Below are 21,804 nucleotides of genomic sequence, written 5' to 3'. Positions count from 1 at the left end.
ACAGAACTAAGCACCTCTCTATGTAGTGTATCACCCGTCGTCGAAACGTCACCCAAAAGTCGAGCGCTCTTGCAAATGTTCGTACACATTGTACGAACCAACGAACATTATTGATGACTTTGATGTAGTAGGTATTTCATCGAACACGTTAGCACTTTCACGTTAGCCTACTAGGCGCGGCGAAAAGGTGAAACGGTCGTGTAACACCTTTTTCATAATCTCTGATGTTTGAGAGACAAAGTTAAATCATTAGGTAACTTCTTTTGAATCTAGGTAGTTTCAACAAATCTGCTAGTAAACGTCGCATATGCTTCAATTTGTATGCAATTTATGTTCTATGTCCTAAGCATAGGTATATCTTACGACCTATTATTAAGAAATCAGGTGAGCGACGCGTTTTGTTAATGCGTATTTTAAATTAACTATACACGCACGAAAGCATTACCTACTCAATATAAAGTAAAATTACAGAACTATTTAAATAAAATTGGACAGGTAAAGGTAAATGAAAATACAAGATATTAAAGTTATAATACAAATGATTAATTTATATTTGTCATTAAATGTTCAGGTGGACAATTGAACAAATATATAAATGGAACACAACATTGCTCACAGCAAAAAAACATTATCACTGGATATGTAACCTTTGTACAAAGTGACCTGGAACCCCAATGTTCAACAATGATCTGCCATCTACCTGATCCAGGTTAGGATGAAAATGCAATAGTGCTTCCCAGCAAATTTCACTTAATTTAGGTACACATAACCACACCTTATAAAGAATATTATTTCTACTAGTTGCGTCTTCCTTGGGCTCTATACCACCAAACACATACATACAACCATAAGAAGTGACTGTTGATGAATGAAAGTATAATGGATGTGGTAACACTGTCTTTTGCATCAGAGTCCACTGAAGGTCAGAGATACTTAACCTCCAAATATCTTCAAACACTGATTGTCCGTCTGAACCGCCTGCCACAAACACTTGAACGCCATTTGGAGTATCAATTTGCACTGCACTATGGCACTTCCTAGGTAATGGAGTAATAGTGTCTTTGGAACTGTCATCAGCCTTTGGAGTCAATATTGACCAAGTATTCTTTTCAAAATCAAACATGGGTATTTCCATAAGTTCAAATGCCCATTCTCCAGTTCCACCTCCTATGATGTACAGTTTATTACCAACACGGGATATTTCATGTCTGTATCTGCCTAGAGGCTCGCCTTCTTGTCCTGTACCAACAAACACTGGTTCCCATGTCAATGTTCGTAGGTCTAATCTGTAAAATGCATAAAAAAAATTAGGGCAAGCTTGAAAAACAAATCAAAATGAATATTATTTTAAATACAGTGGTTTACCTATAAATATCACAGTTATATGCAAATCCATTAGTTCCACCAACTGTATAGAAACTTCCTTCATGACACAATATTGCTTGGCCATACTGGCCTGGTGGTCTGGGCCCAGACACTTCTAAGACTTGCAGCCTAGCATCTTCGTTACATGTGCGCCATACAATAACATCATTGCTACATCTGTTGCCAAAGGGTGCACCTGTCCCTCCAAATATCTATAACAACAAACATAGTAACAATAAATTGGTTAAAGATAAGAATTCAACTCTATTAATAATACAAACCATTAGATAGCGGCCATTCATGCACATCGCGTTGGAAGCTAATTCTTCCGGCATGTTTTCGATTACTCTGTGCTGTTTCCATTTCCGACTAGCTATAGAAAAACTCCACAACTCCTTAAATAGTGGCCGCGCCGGCGTCCAAGTAGGATTATCCAATTGAATGTTAGTCAGGGGTAACGAAGGATTGTAACCACCAAAACAATAAATATTTGCATCATCACATGCAATTCTATGCCCACTGCGAGGTCTAGGACTTTCAAAACCCCGATATTTAACTTCTGTAACCTTAAATGGCTCAAATATGTAATCTTTTCGTCGACTCGTCATGTCGCTAACTGACCAATATTATAGGTCAATAGAACTGTGCTGTTAATATATATGTTTAAATGGATCCCATTTATCAATATTACACTTAATAACAATACTATTTTAGGATTTCATTTTTAGCGTACAATCATGTGTATTTAGGACAAGTGTGACAGTATGTTATTGACTGTCAGCTGGAATGACAGACGTCATAGTTGACATCGTGCAGGACGTGCAGGTATACGAAACGAAAAAGGCTAAAATTGTAAGTAATCAGTTATTCTTCCTTTTTCTTCCCCATGAAGCCTCACAGTTTCAGGATGGCCACAAATATTTATAATCTGAATTATTCACCTCACACTATCAAATACATTTAAAATCAGTCGGTAGTCTCATGTTTTAGGGCAAATAAAAACTTCAGTAAGAAAGATGATTTAGCTGTTTAGCAGGAACTAATCAAGCAGTTAGCTAATCATATAATTATGTCTGTCATAAAAATAATTTTGTAGGAATTATAATAATTTTGAGCCGCTTGGGATTAAAAATCGTGTGACCAAACCAAATGCGACTTTACGGCAAGAGTTCCTGACTGATTCGCTAACCCACTGCTATGGCACTGTTAGCCAAAGGCTTCCCGTTCTCCTTCCAGACTTCGCTGTTTTGCAATTCTGGCCACGTGCGCCACAGATCGTTACACCATCTTCTCACCAGGGGAGAAAATCCTACTTCCTATTTTATTATCAACGCGAAAATTTTTACGTAAGGATATTTGTTTCTCTTTCACGAAAGAATCATTGAACGGCTTTTGACGAAACTTGGTACAAACACAGATATTTATATCCATTATTAACACAGAAATGATCCCATGAGTGACCCAATGATTTTATGTTTTCGGTATATAGCTGGCAGGCCCGCAGGCGACAACTAATGAATTCATAATCTAAATTATGTCTGGATCTTACGGATCTTTTACAAAACTCTGAGCCTTCTGAATAACCTAATATGCATTCTGTAAAGGTATCACTATCTTATATGTATTTTCCCGCCGGAAACCAGATGAAACGAAGTCTTGTTTTTGCCAGGTTTTGTTTGCTCATTAATTCGATTTTTAACCGTGCCCGCCGCGGTGGCGCTGGCGGGCCCGCAGTTTCTGTAGAGTGTAGACTTAAATGTAAATAAGTAAGGCACATTTCAAGGCGCCTTTTACACCCGCAGTCTGTGCGTTTGTTTGCGGGTGCCGCTGCACCAGCGGGCAACTAGTAGTATCGCGCGGGCCGCGGTCACCCGCAGCCTCTGCGGGTTGCGCCCGCGCACTTTGCGATCGATTGGCGGCGAAGTAACTACAGACGGGTATTCGGAAATAATTGCAACCAGACCCATTTGGGTCTTTTTTAAATGCTCCTGTGAAGTAAGTATAACGCAACAGCACGTTTCTGATGTGTGTCCATGGCGGTCAGGACTTCAACAACTGATCGTTAACTGCCCGTCTTGAGTCTGGTGATCATCGCCCGCACCCGCCAAGTTTACGGGCGATAATCTCAACCACAGCGGCTGTGTACCGCGCAAATAACCGGTCTCCTGAGTTTGGAAATAAAACCGCAGTTCCGCAACGGCGGGCACAGTTCAAAATCGCTCCACGTGTTCTTAAGCCTAAGATTGAACTTGATCCTGTGCGCCGGATTCAGTCCCCTTGGTCTTTATTTGGATCACTATTAGCCCTATTAGGACACGTTATTTTGTACAATATTTTTTGATATATTTCTAACAAAATTAAAACAGATTTTATTTAAATAAAAGTAGGTCATCGGTACTCAATTTTATTTAACCAAAAAAATGTCAATACACAAATATGGCAAGAAAGGTTTTACATAACTTGCCTTTTTACAATTGATAAGTGTAGAATGAACAGTAAGACATTCAATTAAATCTATAAGTATTAGAAACCATAGTTATTATATAGTTGACATAATAAATATTTAATTATGGGCAACAAGTCATATATTTGCCATGAATTGTAAGTATTTTCATAATACATCTACAATTTGTAACATAATTATAGCATGAAAAGGTTTTTTTTGTATGTGCAATGTGCATACTCTCTAACCAAAATCAGTAACAAAATTAAATTATTTAACAAGAAGTAAATAAAGGAATCACAAAATCTATTAAGCAGCGCGCTGCATCCCTGTTGCAAAGAGTACTTTTTGCTTGGACTTTTTGTTTTTCTTGGCAGAGGGAGCGGAGGCAGCGTGCAGAGCAGCTTCTATAGCGTCGCTGAGCACGAGCGCGCGCGGGGCGCCCGCCTCCGCGTCGGGCGCGGGCAGCGGCGTCGTCTCCGCCGCCTTGTGACGCACGCGCCACGTGCCGCTCGTGCTCGCCATCTGTACGACGATATTTATAGTAATACTATTAGGAAACAGAATTAACAAAATGTAATTGAAATTATTCAACAGTGAACCTATTATACCTTGGCAAACGATGGTCCAGGTGGTGGAGATCCGACGCTTGTCGATGGACTGGCCTGTTCAAATGCAGCCAGAGGGCCTGGCTCCAGTGGCGGGCTGGAGAAAGATGGCGGGGCTGGTGGAAACAATACTTCAGAAAACACGTCGGGCTTCGGTGGCCCCTCCATCGTGCGGCGGTAAGCACGCTCGCGGCGCCTCTCATCCCGTTCATGACGCGCGCGAATTCTTGCGCGGCGATCTAATTCGTCTGCGAAAAAGTTAATCAGTGAATAATAATATAAGATTTGGAACTTAATAAGGTTACTTGTGTAGATCTAATCACACATTACCTGTGAAGCTTTGTAACGCCGCTGTCGAAACGTATGGTGGTTGCAAATCCAATTCAACCACATCATAAGCACAATAAAGAGGTAAATGTGCAGTACACGGCATATGTTTCCTAGTCTGTAATACAAAACAATTGTTAGCAAAATTAAAGTAGAAAATTATAACAAATAATATTTATAGTATAATAACTTACTTGTTCACTAAGCGAGAAAGTCTCGCGGTGTAGTACACGGCCGTGTATGACCTGTGGTGCCGCAGCCAATGCGCCCCATGAAGCATTCAGAATACGCACATTTAGACTGTTGAGAAACACTTGCTGGCCATCTTCAGCTGCAAAGAAAGGGTATATTTAAAAACTTCGTTTCTGATTCCTGGTTCATTATTTATCCTTTATGCTCAATGAGTATAGAGGCGAACTTAATGCCCTAGGCATTCTCTGCCAGTAGACCTTAATTAGTTAATGGTAATGTAATACTAGACTTGAAACTTACCCTGATAGAAATAAAAGTATTTAGATTGATTGAGTTTATCAATGTCTGTAACTGCATTATCAATTTGTTCAGGTTCCTGAGGTAGATATTCTGTAAGTGGAAATTCCTCTGGTTGTACTTCATCTAATTCAAATGACGGAGCTTCAGGATTCAAATTGGAATCCACTGCATCAAGATCTAGTTCATCCATATCATTTTGAATTGTTTCAATGGCTGCAGCCCCTTCTTCATTCACATCAAACCAGTCAAGTTTGTTTTGATTGATTTCCTGTTTCTGATACACTGTAGGAGCTATGTCTTCATTTTTGTCTTCTAGAAATTTAGGTTCATTGTTCTTGACATTAATATTGTTTTCTTTCAACTTGAGCATTTCTAAAGCTTGCTCTAAGAAAACAATTTCAGTTGTGTCAATTTCTGCCAGGATTTGTTGTTCTATTTCAGTCCTCTCCCTTTTAAGTATTTCATGGATCTGTAAATTATGAATATTCATACAGCTATGAAAGGTACACTTCCCTTAGGATTATTTAAACAAGATAAAAATGATTTTTATTTAGAACATACCTGGTCTTTTGTGGCAGAGAAAAGTTTACAGTATGGAGCATTTGAGATTTTCTCAAGAGGCATGATAGATGGTGCAGCCTCTGTTACTAGCCCACGAATGGGCGCCTCTTCCACTGTTGTGGAACCTCGCAAACGGCGAACCAGACGCATTGTTACCTAAAAAACAATTATTATTTAAAATAATATTATCTAATTTTGAGAAGGAAAATAATAAGTACAATTTTGTCTTGTACCTCTTCAGTGGGAGAACCCCACTGCACCATTCTGGTGGGCTTCATGTCCTTGACATGCAGGGGCGTGGTGCAGACGGGGCAGGGCGGCGGCTGCTTGTCGTGCGCGGCCGCGTAGTGCAGCACGCAGGCCCAGCAGTACACGTGGCCGCACAGCCCCACGCGCCCCGCCGCCGGCGGGCCCAGGCAGATGGGGCATTCTGAACGCCCCGTGCCTCTTACCACCTACACATATTAGATAACAACTTTTTATTTAAGAATAATATTATATGTGCTAAAAGACTAATATTTCTTTAGCACCATTAAATCTAATCTAAACTTTGAACATAAACTTAAAGAGAACACAGGTGTATTTAATGTCAATACACTATTTATAGGTGTGTTGTAATTATTCTAGCAAGTGTGACTCACTGATAATGCATAGTAATTACTTACAATTTCTTCAATTTGATCCCACTTCATAGGTATATCAGGGTCCAACAAGTTAGCTTTATAATCTCCATCTTCCTTAACCACAAATTGGCAACTGTAATTTGGAAAAAAAAGTATGTATTGAAAGTTGTGGTTAGTGAAAATCTGTCTCAAAAACTCAAAACTGAGTATTTAATTAAAAGGATCAATTGTGACAGAGGAATTTACAAAAAAGATGTGGATGGACATACTAGAATCATCCTTCCCCCCTGCCCTTATCCCACTTATTATTATTATTGGAAGAAGAAGACATGTTGTGCTGACCTGTAAATACAAAAAAGTAAATGGTATATGTGTAACTCACTAGGCTCTCAGGTAGAGATCATGATCGTGTCGGCATGGCCCACGATACTGTTGACCTTGGCGCCGTGGTTGAGGACCCCTGCGTTCAAGTACCCCTCGGGATGGGTACATAAAGTTAAGCAAGTGATTCAAGTTATGTTTTTTGCTTCCGGGCACAAAAACTGAACCAATTTCTGGCTCATCATCTTCCTCTACCCTGTAATAGAATATTATGAAAACATCATGAAAGGGAAAACAACTAATTTTTTCAGTGATTTGGATGTACATGCACACTAAGCCTCCCAAGTCATTAGTCATGTCGCAAAGGGATTTTTATTTTTTAAAACATGGTACCTGGTGTTCGGCGTTCCACCCATAGCATAAGTGCCAGAACCACGAGGTCTTGGTCTCCTATCGAACTGTCCCTTGCCCCTCTGTGATGGGACATTTTTCCTAGAAGTTTCATTTTTAGGAGCACTTCCAGGACCTTCACGTTTCTTGTTGTTTCGCGGCCAAGGTTTGTTGGTCAATTCTAAAATAGGTTATAAAGAAATGCTTTTATTCGTAAAATTCTGTGAGTGCAGTGACAGATTCCGACACATACGTATTACGCAGGTCCCACATTCATCATTGAAGACATGACATAATAATCATACGATGATTGTCATACTGTTAACTTATTGCATAAAATGATGTCGCAATATCATATTACCTACACAGTATCCACATACCTACCTACCCTATTTGAAAATATACAATATTTTGTGATCCTGGCGAGAACCAAATGATAGAAAAGCAAGTGAAAATTAAAACAAACATGAACATGAAATAGAATTGCCTTCCACATCGAAGCACATCTCACAAAAGGATCTGTCACAACACACTTGACGCTTGCCGCTAGGAACAAAATAGTAATGATAATACAACATGACCTTTAAACACCCACCAGTATTTTTCTTACAGTCGATGGCTGATGCCCTCGACTGTGGTTGAGACGATCGGTTCAAAGATTTCTTGTCCATTTTGGACTCCTCCAACATCCACAAAAACAGCTGAGCGGGAGACTCCGCAAGGAGATAACGATATTACGTGCAAGGCCGACATTTTAGAAAGCCATGTTTATAATACAAAACAAAGAAAAATATATTATTCTATACAAATAATCTTTACCACGCGGTAAATAGACGAACACGAAACTTTGAACACAAAAAAGGGAGTAATACTACTCCCTTTCGCCGATAACGACGAAATTTCTTGAGAGCAAATTCCTTTTAGCTCGCCACAAATATGGCGACCGACCGGCAGCCAGCCGATTATTCGGATGCGCACTTCCGTTGAATATTTTAATTAATAAAATGTCACTAATTGTTAAATAAAATTAGAAACAAACCAACCGCACTTTACTTTTTATTTATTTTTAATTTTTAGTATTTAGAATTCGATAAACAAATGATTTTTATTATAAAGTAATTGACATGACTCAATACTTTTTTGTTTTGATAAGAATATTTTTTCACACGTACCAATTCAAAATTACACGATTAATTAATGTTGATATTCGCAAGGCTAAACATATTATCATATTTCGTGGCACTAGTTTTACCAAATCACAGCTATACTTTCATTATGTTACGTACTATCGAAATTACGTTTCCACAAAAAAACAAAGACTTAAAAGACGTGTGTTCGAATTCAGAGGCTCAGTAAAAACATTAAGCTTGGCGGGAAAACTAAATTATTTTCATCATCATTTTCAATTTCAACATTGACGTGCCTTTCAGCTTTCAGAGATTTGAATAGAAATGTCGGAAAAGATGAAGCGAGCAGATCTACCAAAAGAAACAGCATCCGAACCGGGTGAAGAAGCACATCAGCCATTTGTAAGCATTATTATCAGATTTAGATGTTTATACGTCCGGTATTTAATAACGTCTATAGAAAATATTTTCGATACATCGATATCAGAGTAATAATATATGTCTACAATACTAAGTATAGCAGAATATTAATGTGAACTCTAACAACAAATACCTAGTAGATAAAATCTTAGATAAATCCTACTACTATTATAAAGGCGAAAGTTTGTAAGTATGGATGTATGGATGTTTGTTATTCTTTCACGTAAAAACTACTGAATGGATTTGAATGAAACTTTACCACAATATAGCTTATACATCAGAATAACACATAGGCTACAATTTTTGTGGTTTCTAATGTGAGGTCGTAAAAAAACACATTTTTTGCGCTTACATTGCAAACGCTGACTGAATCCTACAAGATAGATAGAAGGTAGGTATAATTATAACTTATATCTTAGAAGATATAATGTCTATAGAAAATATTACGAACCACGAACCACGCGGACGAAGTCGCGGGCAACAGCTAGTAATCCATATTAATAATTACTACCTTCGCATACAGCCCGGTTTTTTTTACATCTACCTACATGAAAAATTTTTATGATTGAATGGAGATATCTTATTAAAACTATATTATTCATTTTTATAGCTCTCGACTAAAATGCCTCCTAATCAGTCTAAAAAGCTTACCTTTGCGAAAGGCGTGGATCAAGGCGAAAAGACTTCCTCACAAGTAAGCAGGTATGTTTAAAACTTTTAAGTCTAAGTCGTATTTTATTTTATTATAAAATGCGACTTAGCTTTGTATCTCTGTATATGCCTAATTTTATTCATGATGTATATTTTCTTATACGTACAAAAGGCAACATCTACTAACATCCCACTTACTTTTTTGTTGACCAATCTATAAATCTATCCAAAAATAATGTATGTTTGTATATGTTGATGATCTCTTTATGTCTTTATTGCAGTTCCTACAAAGAGGTCCTCAGTCAGCCGCCTACAGAGGTTTCTCACAGCCAGAAACTGATTTGGTTGCAGAAGCGCCGCACAGCTGGTCTGTGGGCGCAGTGCGATGACTGTAACCAATGGCGATACTTACCAGATATCCTCGACAGACAGGAGCTTCCTAAAAAATGGTTTTGTTCCATGAACTCAGGTATTCAAAGACTTTATAATCTTTATAAAATAACTATTAAACTGTTGAACCTGATCGATTAGGTCTCCAAATGAGCTGAATTTAAAGCTGGCGTGATAATATTATAGGAACAATATAGGAACTGTTTCCCCAATTTTCCAATAGGTATACAATGCGGAAGGGACATACCATCATTATCTTTGCGAAACCACTTAAATACATGTATTATACACGCAAACATTCCTTGACAAAAATTACGTGTAGTGTATTATTACTACCAATTTACAGATAAAGAGTTTAATAGCTGTTCCGTACCTGAAGCTCCGCTACGCATCCATGACGAGGAAGACTTAATTCACAGCGAATACTCAGCGGGGTCGCTGGTGTGGGCTCGCTTGGCCGGCTGGCCGTGGTGGCCCGCCATGGTAGACGACTGTCCCGACGTTGAGCAGTTCTACTGGCTTGACGGCTTCTCTGATATACCAGTAAACTATTATATTGTTATAAAACTTCTTGTCCCTTAAAAATCTTACTCATTTCTAACAAAAAATACTTGAATAAGTTCCGCTGTGTTGTCGTAGACACAAATAAGATGATTTGATTGCTCGATGTAATATCAATGCCAGAAAGCGAGGAAGGAGTCATTTTGTAGGCTGATAATCTTCTTACTTATGGAATATGCAACTTTTTTTTCGTTTTCAGACCCATTATAATGTTGTATTTTTCGATGCCATTGAAGTTTCTCGAGCTTGGATTGCTCCTGATCAATTGAAACCATATGTTAATAATAAAAAAATGCAACATTCATCAAAAAACAAAAAGTATAATAATCGTCTTAGAGTAGCGATGTCCCAAGCAGATGCAGCAGCGAAAATGACACTAGAAAGCCGTTTGGCAGAATTTAGTTTTATTTCGAGACATAAGGGACTTATTAATAGTCCTAAGAAGATAAAGAAAAGTGATTTAACAAAGTATCAAAAACAATTTAAGAATAAATTTAACGTTGAGTTTCCAATTGAATTATCGGATTCTGATGATGACACTGAGTTATTTTCTGAAATGAAACGAAAACAAAACAATAATGTTATAATGTTAGGAACCCCTAAACGGGCAAAGAAAGAAAAAAGATTGGTACTTAAAAGTGCAGAAGATAAGAAGCAAAATAACGACGAGAAGAGATTGGATCGTAAAACAAATGAATCTAATGCGCCGTTACCAGATACTACTAAGGAGGGTACGGCACAAAATTCAACCAGTGATCAGCCTGATGGCAATACTGATAAGCCACCTAACTCAATGGTGGTTCAAGTGGGAAGCACACAAGCAGATACCTTTGACAACGGTATTTAATAAACTAAAATTTACATGGCTGTTGTATGCTGTTGTTAATCACATCTAACATTAATTTTCTGTTACAGATACATCCACGACATATTTACCCGATAAAACAACTCAACCGGAGTTTGGTATCACAATAGATACTCCGAACAGTGATGACTTTGATTTTTAATTTAGTATCATGCCTTTTTAATAATACTATTAAGCACATAATTTACTTTATAAGTATATCAAACATTTATTCTTAAATAAAGTATTGATTGACAAGTTTTAGTTTTCTTACTTACAACCAAAAACACCAAACAGTGGATTTCTCACTTAATTGGGAAATATTCCCAGCTAGCTTATCAAGATCCTGTTATTATTTTACGGACGTCAAGGAGGCGGTCGGCACCCTTGTCAAAAGGACAGCCTTAGACGAGGTCGCAAAGTTGCAGGAGGAGGACGACCGCCTCCGAGCCTAATAGAGTAAGTTTTACTATACCTACTTTAACTTGGTTCTGAACATATGGCTCAGGTTCAGAATACTGCCAAATCGGTCTTACTTTTTCAAAAAATGTTGTGATATAAATTCTATGCGATACAACGACGGTGAAATGTGATCATATTAATCTACTAAAATAGATTTAGCTAATGCAAATAGTAATTTTATACGTCCCTATACCTTTAGTGAGCCCATAGTGAGCCTGAACCATAGTGCTGAGCTGCGGAAAAGTGTCAAGCTGTCTGTGGCCGGCCGTCAAATATAGGAAAATTGGGCCATAGGCGTGCGCTACAAGACGATTATTATTCGTCTCATTGGAATACAATATTATTATACCCACAATCAATTGATTTAGTTTCTCAATTTACCTGCAGCACTTGCTGTGGTATACCAATTTCTGGAAAATGGCTACCATATCTTTTGCTAAAAGTTTGGTTAACCCAGGTACGGCAAGCTCAATATTTATGGTTTTTCTTTAACCTTATAAGTAACTTGTAGATGTATCTATATAGATGTTAGCCAAATTTTCAATTAGTAGTATCTACTATTTGTAGATGTATAGATTGTTGCTAAGGTTTCGATAGATTTAATTGTTATCATGAGATTATGTAAAAGTGGGTTACACTGTCACAGCTTTTAAAATTCTAAAGTATCATTGAAACACATATTTTGTATTTATATTATATTAATAATGAAATACCATGAGGAGGTAGCTTTATATCTACTTTCGCTTTTAATTTATATTTGAAGAATATTTGAGGTTAAGTAATTAATCGATTTTTGTAATGTAAAAAAAATAATTGAAATGTTTCAGCTATCAAGTTGCTGATCAAACAGAACAACTGCTCTCACATTCGAAGTGGTACCGGTTTCCATGGCCTGACTCCATTGAGTATTATTCTTAGACGTAATTATGCAGAAAAACAAGTGTTTGAGCGAACCAAACCCCATTGCAATGTTGGTACAATTGGACATGTTGACCATGGAAAGACTACTCTGACAGCAGCAATAACAAAAGGTAAAATAACTGTTCTTAATGCATCATCACTCAAAGCCTAATTTACCAGATTTTTTTTTACTATGACAGGCGGATATCATTGGCATTCCTTGCTTGAATTTCTTAAACTTGCAAGCCACCAATTATATGTTATAAGATTTCCCCTACATGATAATTATTAACCTTCAAAAGTATTTTTTTCTGTGTTACAGTATTAGCAGATGCAAACTTAGCTCAGAAGAAGGGTTATGCTGACATAGACAATGCACCAGAAGAGAAAGCTCGAGGTATTACCATTAATGTTGCTCATGTTGAATACCAAACAGAAGCCAGACATTATGGACACACTGACTGCCCTGGACACGCTGACTACATCAAAGTAAGTTAATGTTGCTTGCAGTTGAAAAAATAATATGCAATTCAGTCATCAGTAAGATTTTCAAGTAAAATTAGACCAACACCCACAGGCCACATTGCTAATATAACATGATTACCTCTATCCCATAAGTTGTCTCGCTGTCTCTTTACCAATCCATGACAACTAGGAATGAGATATTGAAGCTTATTTTTGACTAATTTCCTTTTTCCAATTCTAGAACATGATCACAGGAACAGCACAAATGGATGGTGCTATACTAGTAGTTGCAGCTACTGATGGAGTCATGCCACAAACAAGAGAGCATCTGCTTCTAGCCAAACAGATTGGTATCCAACATGTTGTTGTATTCATTAACAAAGTTGATGCTGCTGACCAAGAGATGGTAGAACTTGTTGAAATGGAAATCAGAGAGCTGATGTCCGAGATGGGCTATGACGGTGACAAAATACCTGTGATCAAGGGTAAGTTCAAAATCATGTTATTATTGTAACAGCCAAAAGGATGTCGATAATAACAAAAAAAAAATCAAAATTGACATTCATCCTTTTTTTTGCCTGATCTTTAATAATTACGAATGTCGTAAATATTGTAAATTCATTTCATGCAAATAAAGTTTTAACTTAATTTCAGGATCTGCATTATGTGCATTGGAGGGTAAGAGCCCTGAAATAGGTTCCGATGCTATTACCCAACTGCTGCAAGAAGTTGATGCCTTCATCCCAACCCCAGTTCGTGAATTAGACAAGCCATTCCTCCTACCGGTTGAGTCTGTACACTCTATCCCTGGCCGTGGGACAGTTGTCACTGGCCGCTTGCATAGAGGTCAGTAATGTATTATGATTTATCTATCTCTTCATTATTTGAAATAAAATTAATCCATTGAAATAATTATCATATATTAATCAGTAATTTTATTGTTAAAGGTGTTCTAAAGAAGGGAACGGAATGTGAAATTGTTGGACATGGAAAAGTTATGAAGACTACAGTCACTGGTGTTGAGATGTTCCACAAAACTCTGGATGAAGCCCAGGCTGGAGATCAGCTTGGTGCTCTTGTCCGCTCCATTAAACGTGAACAAATCAAGCGTGGTATGGTAATGGCCAGACCTGGCACTGTTAAGGCCCATGACAATATTGAAGCTGCCGTCTATATCTTGAGCAAAGAGGAAGGTGGCCGATCCAAGCCCTTCACTTCATTCATTCAGTTGCAAATGTTCTCAATGACATGGGATTGTGCCTCTCAAGTTGTTATTCCTGATAAGGAAATGGTCATGCCTGGTGAAGATGCTACGTATGTATTTCTAATTATCAATAACCTTGAGTAATATTAATTTGGATTGTATCTTTAACAAAAATAAATTTCGTTACAGACTGCGTTTACGTCTTATGAAGCCAATGGTGTGTGAAACAGGTCAAAGATTCACATTACGTTTGGGAGACTTAACTCTTGGTACGGGTGTTATTACAAAAATCAACAATAACTTATCTGAAGAAGAAAGGATTAAGATTTTGGAAGGCAAGAAGGCCAGAGAGAAGGCCGCGTCGAAGAAGTGAAGTTCTTAGTTATAAAATGTTAAGCTTAGGAATGTAGTTCAAGTTATTGTACGCATTTAACGATGTAAAGTTCAATAAATTAACAAAATCTGCTTTTGTTTCTATTTTTATTAACGCCACTATTTGAACATGACATGAATTGTCATTATCTACAAAATGGATTTCTAGATGAGCTTTTGCACTCTACACTGCCTTGGCTGATTATGTAAAAATGGAATTCATCACTATGATCCTAATAAAATCGGGTGTAGGAAAATTGTATAAAAAGAAGCGCTTTAAAAAGAGTATTACACACTAAAAACATAATAATCCACTTTTTTTTATCTGAGTTTTAAACCATTTATAACTACGAGAGTGTGGGTTAAATAACCGCTAACAAATTCAAAGTAGTGATGCGCGCGAAGTAAAATAGTATTATAGAGATAAAAACATCAGGCGTTAAACGTTAGAAATTGAGTTAATATGATAATTAATAATTATAAAGTATTGGTACGGGTACCTAGAAAGGTACTACTGATGCAATGTGATGGCAAGCGAAAGGCGATGAATTAAGTAAGTTCAAAAATAACGACCGATAACGGTAACATCATTGCATTAACACCAAACCTGTATCAAATCGTAATGCATCTACACGGAAGTTTGAAGTATCGTCGCCTATATGCTAATTGGGACAGGATAGCACCTCGAGATGATTGATCAGTAGAAGGAAGCGGCAGGGACTAAGCAAGGCGCTGCCTTTTGACCGAACTTGTTAACTCATCAAGCAAGACTTGAAAATACTTATTAAAGACCTGGTACTTGGACGTGATTCATTTATCCTTAGTTAATCTTGACACCATTAGTTACAGAGTTTGGTCTTCGAGTAAACTGACTTCAAGAATAAGATTGATAGCGTAAATAGATGGCATGGTGACTAAACATTATGTCATTACCTATGTTGGTGCCTAATCATTACTTGCTATTTCGATAATACTAGACTTAGTCATAATGTTAATATCTTTATCTGTGATGAGGTTGTCGAGTACCTAATGATTTAGAGTAATAAAAACAAAAATATTTTTTCAACTTTATTTCAAAAATTATCACCATAATTTTAAATTGTAATATTGTCAGTCATGTGTACAGAACAAATTACAATACTCACTGGTTATGTACATGCCACTGATAAACAGTAAAGCTGTTATTACAAAAAATGTACCATTGGGAATTTACAATACACAGCATACTGATGTATAGGATTACAAACTGAGAGAGATCCTAAACACTTACAATAAATAGTGGGTACAGCTCTTTGGGTGAAAAAGCATTGTGATACAGAATATTACACTAGTGGATTGAAGTTTAGTAGAATGATTGTACAAATTACATACATCTACAATGTCATACAAAAGAAATATATCTAAAATCTTTTAACATAGATTAATTAAAGCAATTACAGAAATAATGACATGTAATAAGTTAGGTGTCCAATTATACCAACTTCTCGATCACTTGAACTTATGGAATGAAATTTAAAATTAATACATTGTGTACACATCGCACTCAATGCAACAGCACTGAAATTTAGTTTTAGCCATTGCTATATTTACAAGTCTTCATCTTCTTCCGGTAGCGCGGTGTCTTGAGCTTCTTTGAGATCCTTTTCGATTTGGTTCTGCCATTGGGGATCCATTGTAACTTCTGGGGGCAGAAGGGCAGGCATGGCAACAAACTCCAAGTTACCATCACCAATCAGTTTTCTTGCTAACCACAGGAAAGGCTTTTCAAAGTTGTAGTTTGACTTGGCAGAGATGTCGTAGTACTAAAACAAATAGAAAAATATATATATTCCTAGAATATTGACTAGAATGAAGAGGCATTTGTTAATTATCCATTTAACGTGAGCTACTTGTAATCCTAGTGTGTTAAGTGTCTCACCTGTAAGTTCTTTTTCCTGTGGAACACAATTGTTTTTGCTTTGACTTTCCTGTCCTTGATGTCTACTTTGTTTCCACACAAAACAATAGGGATTCCTTCACAGACACGAACTAAGTCTCGATGCCAGTTTGGTACGTTTTTGTAAGTGACACGAGAGGTTACGTCGAACATGATGATGGCACATTGACCTTGAATATAGTAACCATCTCTAAGTCCTCCGAACTTCTCTTGGCCAGCAGTATCCCACACATTAAATCTGATAGGACCTCGGTTTGTGTGGAATACTAGAGGGTGCACTTCGACGCCGAGTGTAGCGACGTATTTTTTCTCGAACTCTCCAGTCAAATGTCTTTTGACAAAAGTAGTTTTGCCAGTACCACCATCACCAACCAGCACGCATTTGAAAGTGGGCATATCATCTGCCATTTTGTTGGTGTTTATTATTTTCTTTTCCTGGAAAATAACAGAAAACTTAGTTTAGTAAAAAACTGACAAAGGCTTCATGACGTATGTACCATTCGTTATAATCATTCGATATTAAGTTACTCAAAGTACAGTTTCAATTATTAATATCGGTTTCTAGTACTTTGTTTGTTGAGATATTTAACAAAATCATTTGTCTTATGAAACTGACAAGTTAAATTTGCTTTAACTTTTCACCGAATGGCGCTCAACTGGCCTCACAGGAATTTAGCTCAATAGTACCGAACATAAACACAATTTTCACTAAAACTACACAAGCATCAACATAAATAAAGATACAAACTTGTAGAAAACACGTTATAGAACCAAATCGTAAAAGATATGAACACTTATTACCGAGATTGTATAAGAAAATCGAGATTAATCCCGTTGCTGCTCAAAGTCGTTACGGCTCACAATGGCGTCACTTGACTAAACGGAAGAATAATTTGACAACGACAGGCGCACTGGTTCTAGTAGTCAAATGCACGTCTTATTTTATCTTACACAAAAATGAAAATATAAGTTTCGTCATTTTAAATACTTTAGAAAGACTACTTAAATACCAAGATATTTATTTGTTTCCTTTTATTTTCTAATTTTTGGGTATGTTTGTAAGTTTCAAGAAAAAATAAGTTTATTGAAATTTAGCGCCTTCACTGCTTTATCGACATAGCTCTTGACGTCACATACTCCAACGAACAGTTGCGCCATCTACAACTCTGCAAATTTTCACACAGTACATGAGACAGGTAGTGAAGTTTTGTTCGTTTCGTGTGTATCGATTTTTTGAGTGAAGTGAACGTAGTGTTCGTGTCCTTTAGTTTAGTGACGTTTGTTAGAAAAATATCTGTGAATGGGATTGTGTAACGAGATAAAACGTTTACTTGGTGTGTGATTCTCATAAAAGGATGACGAAGGATAGGTTAGCGGCGCTCCAAGCGGTAAGTTGGTTTCCTATAACTTCTAAGCGCGACAATAACCAAAGGCTCTAGTGATGACCTCGAATTCATAAAGAAGTAGAATCCAAAATGTAAGTCTTATCAGTCAAGCATTATGTAGACCTTGGTCTTGGCTATCGCAGTTCCCTGGAACCTCTTTCGTGGGACCTACTTCTAATGGTGTTCTTGATTCTTGTCGCCCTTAGATTATATACCTATAGATGTAACCATGGCGTGACCGCACTTGAAACAGAAATAGATTTTTATGGTGTTGCCTAATAAGTTGGCAATTCCCACATATTAGGTAAAAAATATTATGAATTCTACTTGATCGCGAACAGACATTATAAGTACCTGTAAGTACTTCGCAAACTAAAAATTCTGAATTAGCACATTTTATATGCTAGCTTCAATAATGTAACTCTTATGTCGTAGTCGTACGAAATACTTTAATAAAACCTCCTTGGTCTAATATTTCGTTTTTACAAGGGCGGTAAGGAGAATCGTATGGACATCCATCGACCGACACGACATAAAACACACACGACACGTTCAATGATGAAATAAAACCAGTCTTTATCATAAAAATATTTATTACAAACCATAAGGAAATACCTACATTCATAATTATTGACCCTTAAACAATATTAACTTAGTGTGCATATTTCTGATTCTTTCATCTCGATGAGATAATGACGTCATTATATAATGAATCCTGACTTCAAAATATCTAAAAGCGATAGCTTTAATTAATAATACAAAATGATTTTCAAAAGGACTTTGTTCATTAATATGATTCTTTATTTCTGCAAAGACTTCTGTACCAATAAATCGAACAAATTTTTGAATACTTTGTTGGCTGCCAATTTTCTCGTCCAGTGGCATTAATATGATTCTTTATTTCTGCAAAGACTTCTGTACCAATAAATCGAACAAATTTTTGAATACTTTGTTGGCTGCCAATTTTCTCGTCCAGTGGCATCCAGCCATTTCTTTTTATAAAGATTGGATGGAAACCTGAAATTTAAAGAACATTTTATTCACATGCTACGAAAGTTTATCTTTATTGAGTAATAAGTTAAATAAACTACAATAAAGTACTTAAATAAATCTAAGTAAATATAAATTTACATACAGAAGAATTAATTTCCTCTCAATAAAAATATTAAACTACTAGCTTTTACCCGCGACTTCATCCGCGTGAAAAGTATCCTATGTGTTAATCTAGGTAATAAACTACTCGTGTGCAAAATATCATTGAAATCCATCCAGACGTTATTGCGTGATTGAGTAACAAACAAACATTCAACAATACAAACCCTCGAATTTATAACATAACTACGATGAGTACCTGAGCCAACCCAACAATCGTATGTACTGACAAAAATGAAATATGATTTATTTGGGTAAATTCAAGTAGCTATTATGGCAACCCTGAACCGTTCATAGTTTTAGGTTATTTTATTTTGCGATATTGAAAAAACGTATCACAACTCAATATTCTTGGCTCACGTCACTGAATTCATTACAAAACATCATAATCAATGATCATCTGGCCTTGTAGGGCGTTGTATTAACGAAAGAAATGATAATTTCGCCTACTTACGTGTGAAATGTTATTCCTTCAATTTTTCGCTCACTCCGGCTTTTACAGCCCAAAACACTGCAACCCACCATCGCACTTACACTAAATATTCTTTATCATCCAATTTTTATACGCACTAAACACTGTAAATTCGCACAATCACAGAAAAATCCGCAAGACGCCAAGTTTGTTTGTCACAATCTGTCAAACTCAGATCTTGCCAAACAACAAGACCGGCCATGTTGACAAAGACAAAAAATATATATTGTGTCCTGTTTCTTTGCATAAGTCTGACAATTAACGATCTCGCTCTATCAAGGAAAGTCATTTTAATGGTTACATCTATAGGTATATAATCTAAGTTGTCGCCCCACCCCGGACTTGACACCGCTGAATGATAGCTGTCATTGAAGCGAGACAATTTGTTGCGTTCCGCAGTTTTAGCAACTACCTACTTTATCTTCATTTGTCCATTGTTTTTAGATCAATACTTTTGCTACCAACGATAGTTGGATAACCTTGTTAGAATGGATATCTACCCACTTTTCCATTTTGGAATCATCATTGCAACACTGATAATACCCACTGTTTTATTAAATTTATTGTTTGTTCAGAGAATGCCATATTAAGTATTTATTTCATTGATAATAATTGCTACTTAAGTAATATTTAACAATAATAATTTGTCTGCAGAGTAAAGTATAATTGAATTCATTACAAAAAATCGCTACACATTAGTGCAATTTGTTTGAATTTTAATAATTAAAAAAATTAAGAGATGGTATTTTCCTAGACCAAGTTAAAATATACTACACAATGATTTTGATCTCTCAATTGACTCTTAGTACTCTTACTATGATGAGCAATAAATATCTGTTAGACATCATTTAACCTATTGACCTAATAGTGAAAACCTGGCTTAAAATAATAGAAAAGCGAGCCACATATTATTCTCACATGTAAAATGCAATAAGTTACAGTTTTGTCAACTATAATTCTATCATGAGTACTAACATTGTAACTTGGCTACTCACGGAATAACTACTAAAACATCTCTCTTCATCATCTAAATAAAAAAAATGCCCTAGCCTTGTCCCATTGCAACATATTCCGGTTGGTCTTACTATTCACGAAAAAGGTCGAACATCAATATTCCATTTTATTTATGTAAACACAAAACAGTAAAAGAAAGCTGTTATATTTTATAAAAAAAATTACGAGGAGATCTGCAAATCTAACCAGTAAGCAATAGGACAGCCCATTGCTGGACAAAACTGTAATTCCTATCTTATTACTAGTACCTATTAATGATTTAAAGCAGAGTAAAATTAAATTTCAAATGTTAATATGATTATTACCTTATCTCATTACCATATTTCTGTATAAATGATGTAATCTCATTGTTGATAATTATTGTAATCTATGACTGTATGTTATGCACATAATTATGGTATTAGGTATTCATTGCCTGCTTTATTTTCATTGCTAGGCAGACTGGCTACAGTAATTTTATTTTTAACAAAATATGTTAACACAAAATTCAATGGTATTAAATGTTAGTATTTTTAGTGTCCAACAATTTCTTTATTTTTTCTAGAAGGAAAATAGACTCTTGCATTAATAGCTCAATTCATATAAAAAATGATCTTTTCAAAACATCGATATTTTTTGACATGCAAAGAAATATTGAGTTAACACACTTTGTTCGAGTCGTATTTTATTTCGACTACACATTGCAGCTATTTATGCTTCAAAAAATAAATTTTTGATCAATAGAGCTGACTAATAACATAACATTCAAATACCTATAGACTCGAAAAAACCCCCTACTTTTGTGTTCCATTGTTAAATATTTAAATACAACTCCCACCCACTAAGTATTACTATAAAACCAGTGTCGTCATTGTTTTATCAAACTATTTATATTCCGTACTGATATGAGAGCTGTACACGTTCATCGTACGCTGCTAAAGGCGTCATGTTAACTAGTATTTTGTATATTTACATTACCACAAAATTACCTAGTTGAAATTTCGGCAAGGAAACATCGATCGATGTCAAAGTATTGAAAGTATTATTTTGTAAGTTGACGAAGATTGTATTGACTGAAGAGTATCAAACTATTATGTTATTTAATTGTGGCAAGGGTTGTCGTACGCGTATGTTTTTTGCTGGACCATTTTTTATTGCTTAGATTATGTATGTACCTTAACACCCCAGATTAACACACAACCTTTAATCCCGAAAAGTGTGTTCCCGTAAGACGAGTAAATAACTGTATTCCTGATAGCGCCTCTGAACCTCTGGTGAAACAGTGGGGCTCAGCAAATTAGGGCATAAACGTAACAAGCGGTTGTTGCTTGACTATGTTT

At 36.3% G+C, this 21,804-nt stretch overlaps 6 protein-coding genes and 1 long non-coding RNA gene across 14 annotated transcripts in view; 3 read left to right on the top strand and 4 right to left on the bottom strand.

The window, feature by feature from the left end:
- Nucleotides 1–521: 521 nt before the first annotated feature.
- LOC113491712 (kelch domain-containing protein 10 homolog) lies at nt 522–2,129 on the bottom strand. The gene is made up of 3 exons (XM_026868837.1): nt 1,647–2,129; nt 1,366–1,577; nt 522–1,286 (listed from the first exon to the last, which is right to left on the bottom strand). Exons 1-3 carry the CDS (start codon nt 1,971–1,973, stop codon nt 632–634), a joined length of 1,194 nt encoding a protein of 397 aa, XP_026724638.1. The 5' UTR covers nt 1,974–2,129; the 3' UTR covers nt 522–631.
- Nucleotides 2,130–3,756: 1,627 nt separating this feature from the next.
- Nucleotides 3,757–8,097, bottom strand: LOC113491708 (RING finger protein 10). The gene is made up of 11 exons (XM_026868832.1): nt 7,726–8,097; nt 7,134–7,311; nt 6,802–6,996; nt 6,462–6,552; nt 6,030–6,251; nt 5,797–5,952; nt 5,236–5,704; nt 4,938–5,074; nt 4,747–4,861; nt 4,420–4,664; nt 3,757–4,333 (listed from the first exon to the last, which is right to left on the bottom strand). The coding sequence occupies exons 1-11, from the start codon at nt 7,817–7,819 to the stop codon at nt 4,118–4,120; spliced, it is 2,118 nt and encodes a 705-aa protein (XP_026724633.1). The 5' UTR covers nt 7,820–8,097; the 3' UTR covers nt 3,757–4,117.
- Nucleotides 8,098–8,525: 428 nt separating this feature from the next.
- On the top strand, nt 8,526–12,003 carry LOC113491706 (zinc finger CW-type PWWP domain protein 1-like). The gene is made up of 6 exons (XM_026868829.1): nt 8,526–8,659; nt 9,288–9,379; nt 9,610–9,797; nt 10,065–10,261; nt 10,479–11,118; nt 11,195–12,003. Exons 1-6 carry the CDS (start codon nt 8,582–8,584, stop codon nt 11,284–11,286), a joined length of 1,287 nt encoding a protein of 428 aa, XP_026724630.1. The 5' UTR covers nt 8,526–8,581; the 3' UTR covers nt 11,287–12,003.
- Nucleotides 11,865–14,620, top strand: LOC113491704 (elongation factor Tu). The gene is made up of 7 exons (XM_026868828.1): nt 11,865–12,042; nt 12,413–12,616; nt 12,808–12,974; nt 13,192–13,435; nt 13,605–13,796; nt 13,898–14,264; nt 14,344–14,620. Exons 1-7 carry the CDS (start codon nt 12,003–12,005, stop codon nt 14,525–14,527), a joined length of 1,398 nt encoding a protein of 465 aa, XP_026724629.1. The 5' UTR covers nt 11,865–12,002; the 3' UTR covers nt 14,528–14,620.
- A 961-nt stretch (nt 14,621–15,581) lies between these two features.
- Nucleotides 15,582–17,361, bottom strand: LOC113491707 (GTP-binding nuclear protein Ran). 2 transcript variants are annotated; one of them, XM_026868830.1, is made up of 3 exons: nt 17,264–17,361; nt 16,445–16,897; nt 15,584–16,328 (listed from the first exon to the last, which is right to left on the bottom strand). In XM_026868830.1, the coding sequence occupies exons 2-3, from the start codon at nt 16,868–16,870 to the stop codon at nt 16,113–16,115; spliced, it is 642 nt and encodes a 213-aa protein (XP_026724631.1). In that variant the 5' UTR covers nt 16,871–16,897; nt 17,264–17,361; the 3' UTR covers nt 15,584–16,112. The 2 variants fall into 2 exon arrangements, with proteins under 2 accessions (XP_026724632.1, XP_026724631.1); XM_026868831.1 differs by lacking the exon at nt 17,264–17,361 and having other exon boundaries at nt 15,582–16,328.
- Nucleotides 17,362–17,634: 273 nt separating this feature from the next.
- Nucleotides 17,635–21,804, top strand: part of LOC113491702 (syntaxin-1A) — a 43,996-nt gene continuing 39,826 nt past the window's right edge. For 3 of the 7 annotated variants that reach the window (XM_026868823.1, XM_026868824.1, XM_026868825.1), the window contains exon 1: nt 17,639–17,850. In XM_026868823.1, coding sequence (XP_026724624.1) covers nt 17,818–17,850 — 33 coding nt within the window. In that variant the 5' untranslated portion in view covers nt 17,639–17,817. Of the gene's footprint in view, nt 17,851–21,804 lie in introns of all 7 variants that reach the window. The other 4 variants (XM_026868822.1, XM_026868827.1, XM_026868826.1 and 1 more) reach the window with 2 other exon arrangements.
- Nucleotides 18,730–19,541, bottom strand: LOC113491703. The gene is made up of 2 exons (XR_003400447.1): nt 19,454–19,541; nt 18,730–18,864 (listed from the first exon to the last, which is right to left on the bottom strand). It is a non-coding gene; the product is annotated as an uncharacterized LOC113491703 (long non-coding RNA).

This window comes from Trichoplusia ni, chromosome 3, assembly GCF_003590095.1.
Source record: "Trichoplusia ni isolate ovarian cell line Hi5 chromosome 3, tn1, whole genome shotgun sequence".
NCBI classification, from domain to species: domain Eukaryota; kingdom Metazoa; phylum Arthropoda; class Insecta; order Lepidoptera; family Noctuidae; genus Trichoplusia; species Trichoplusia ni.
This window is presented reverse-complemented; position numbering and strand designations above follow the sequence as displayed.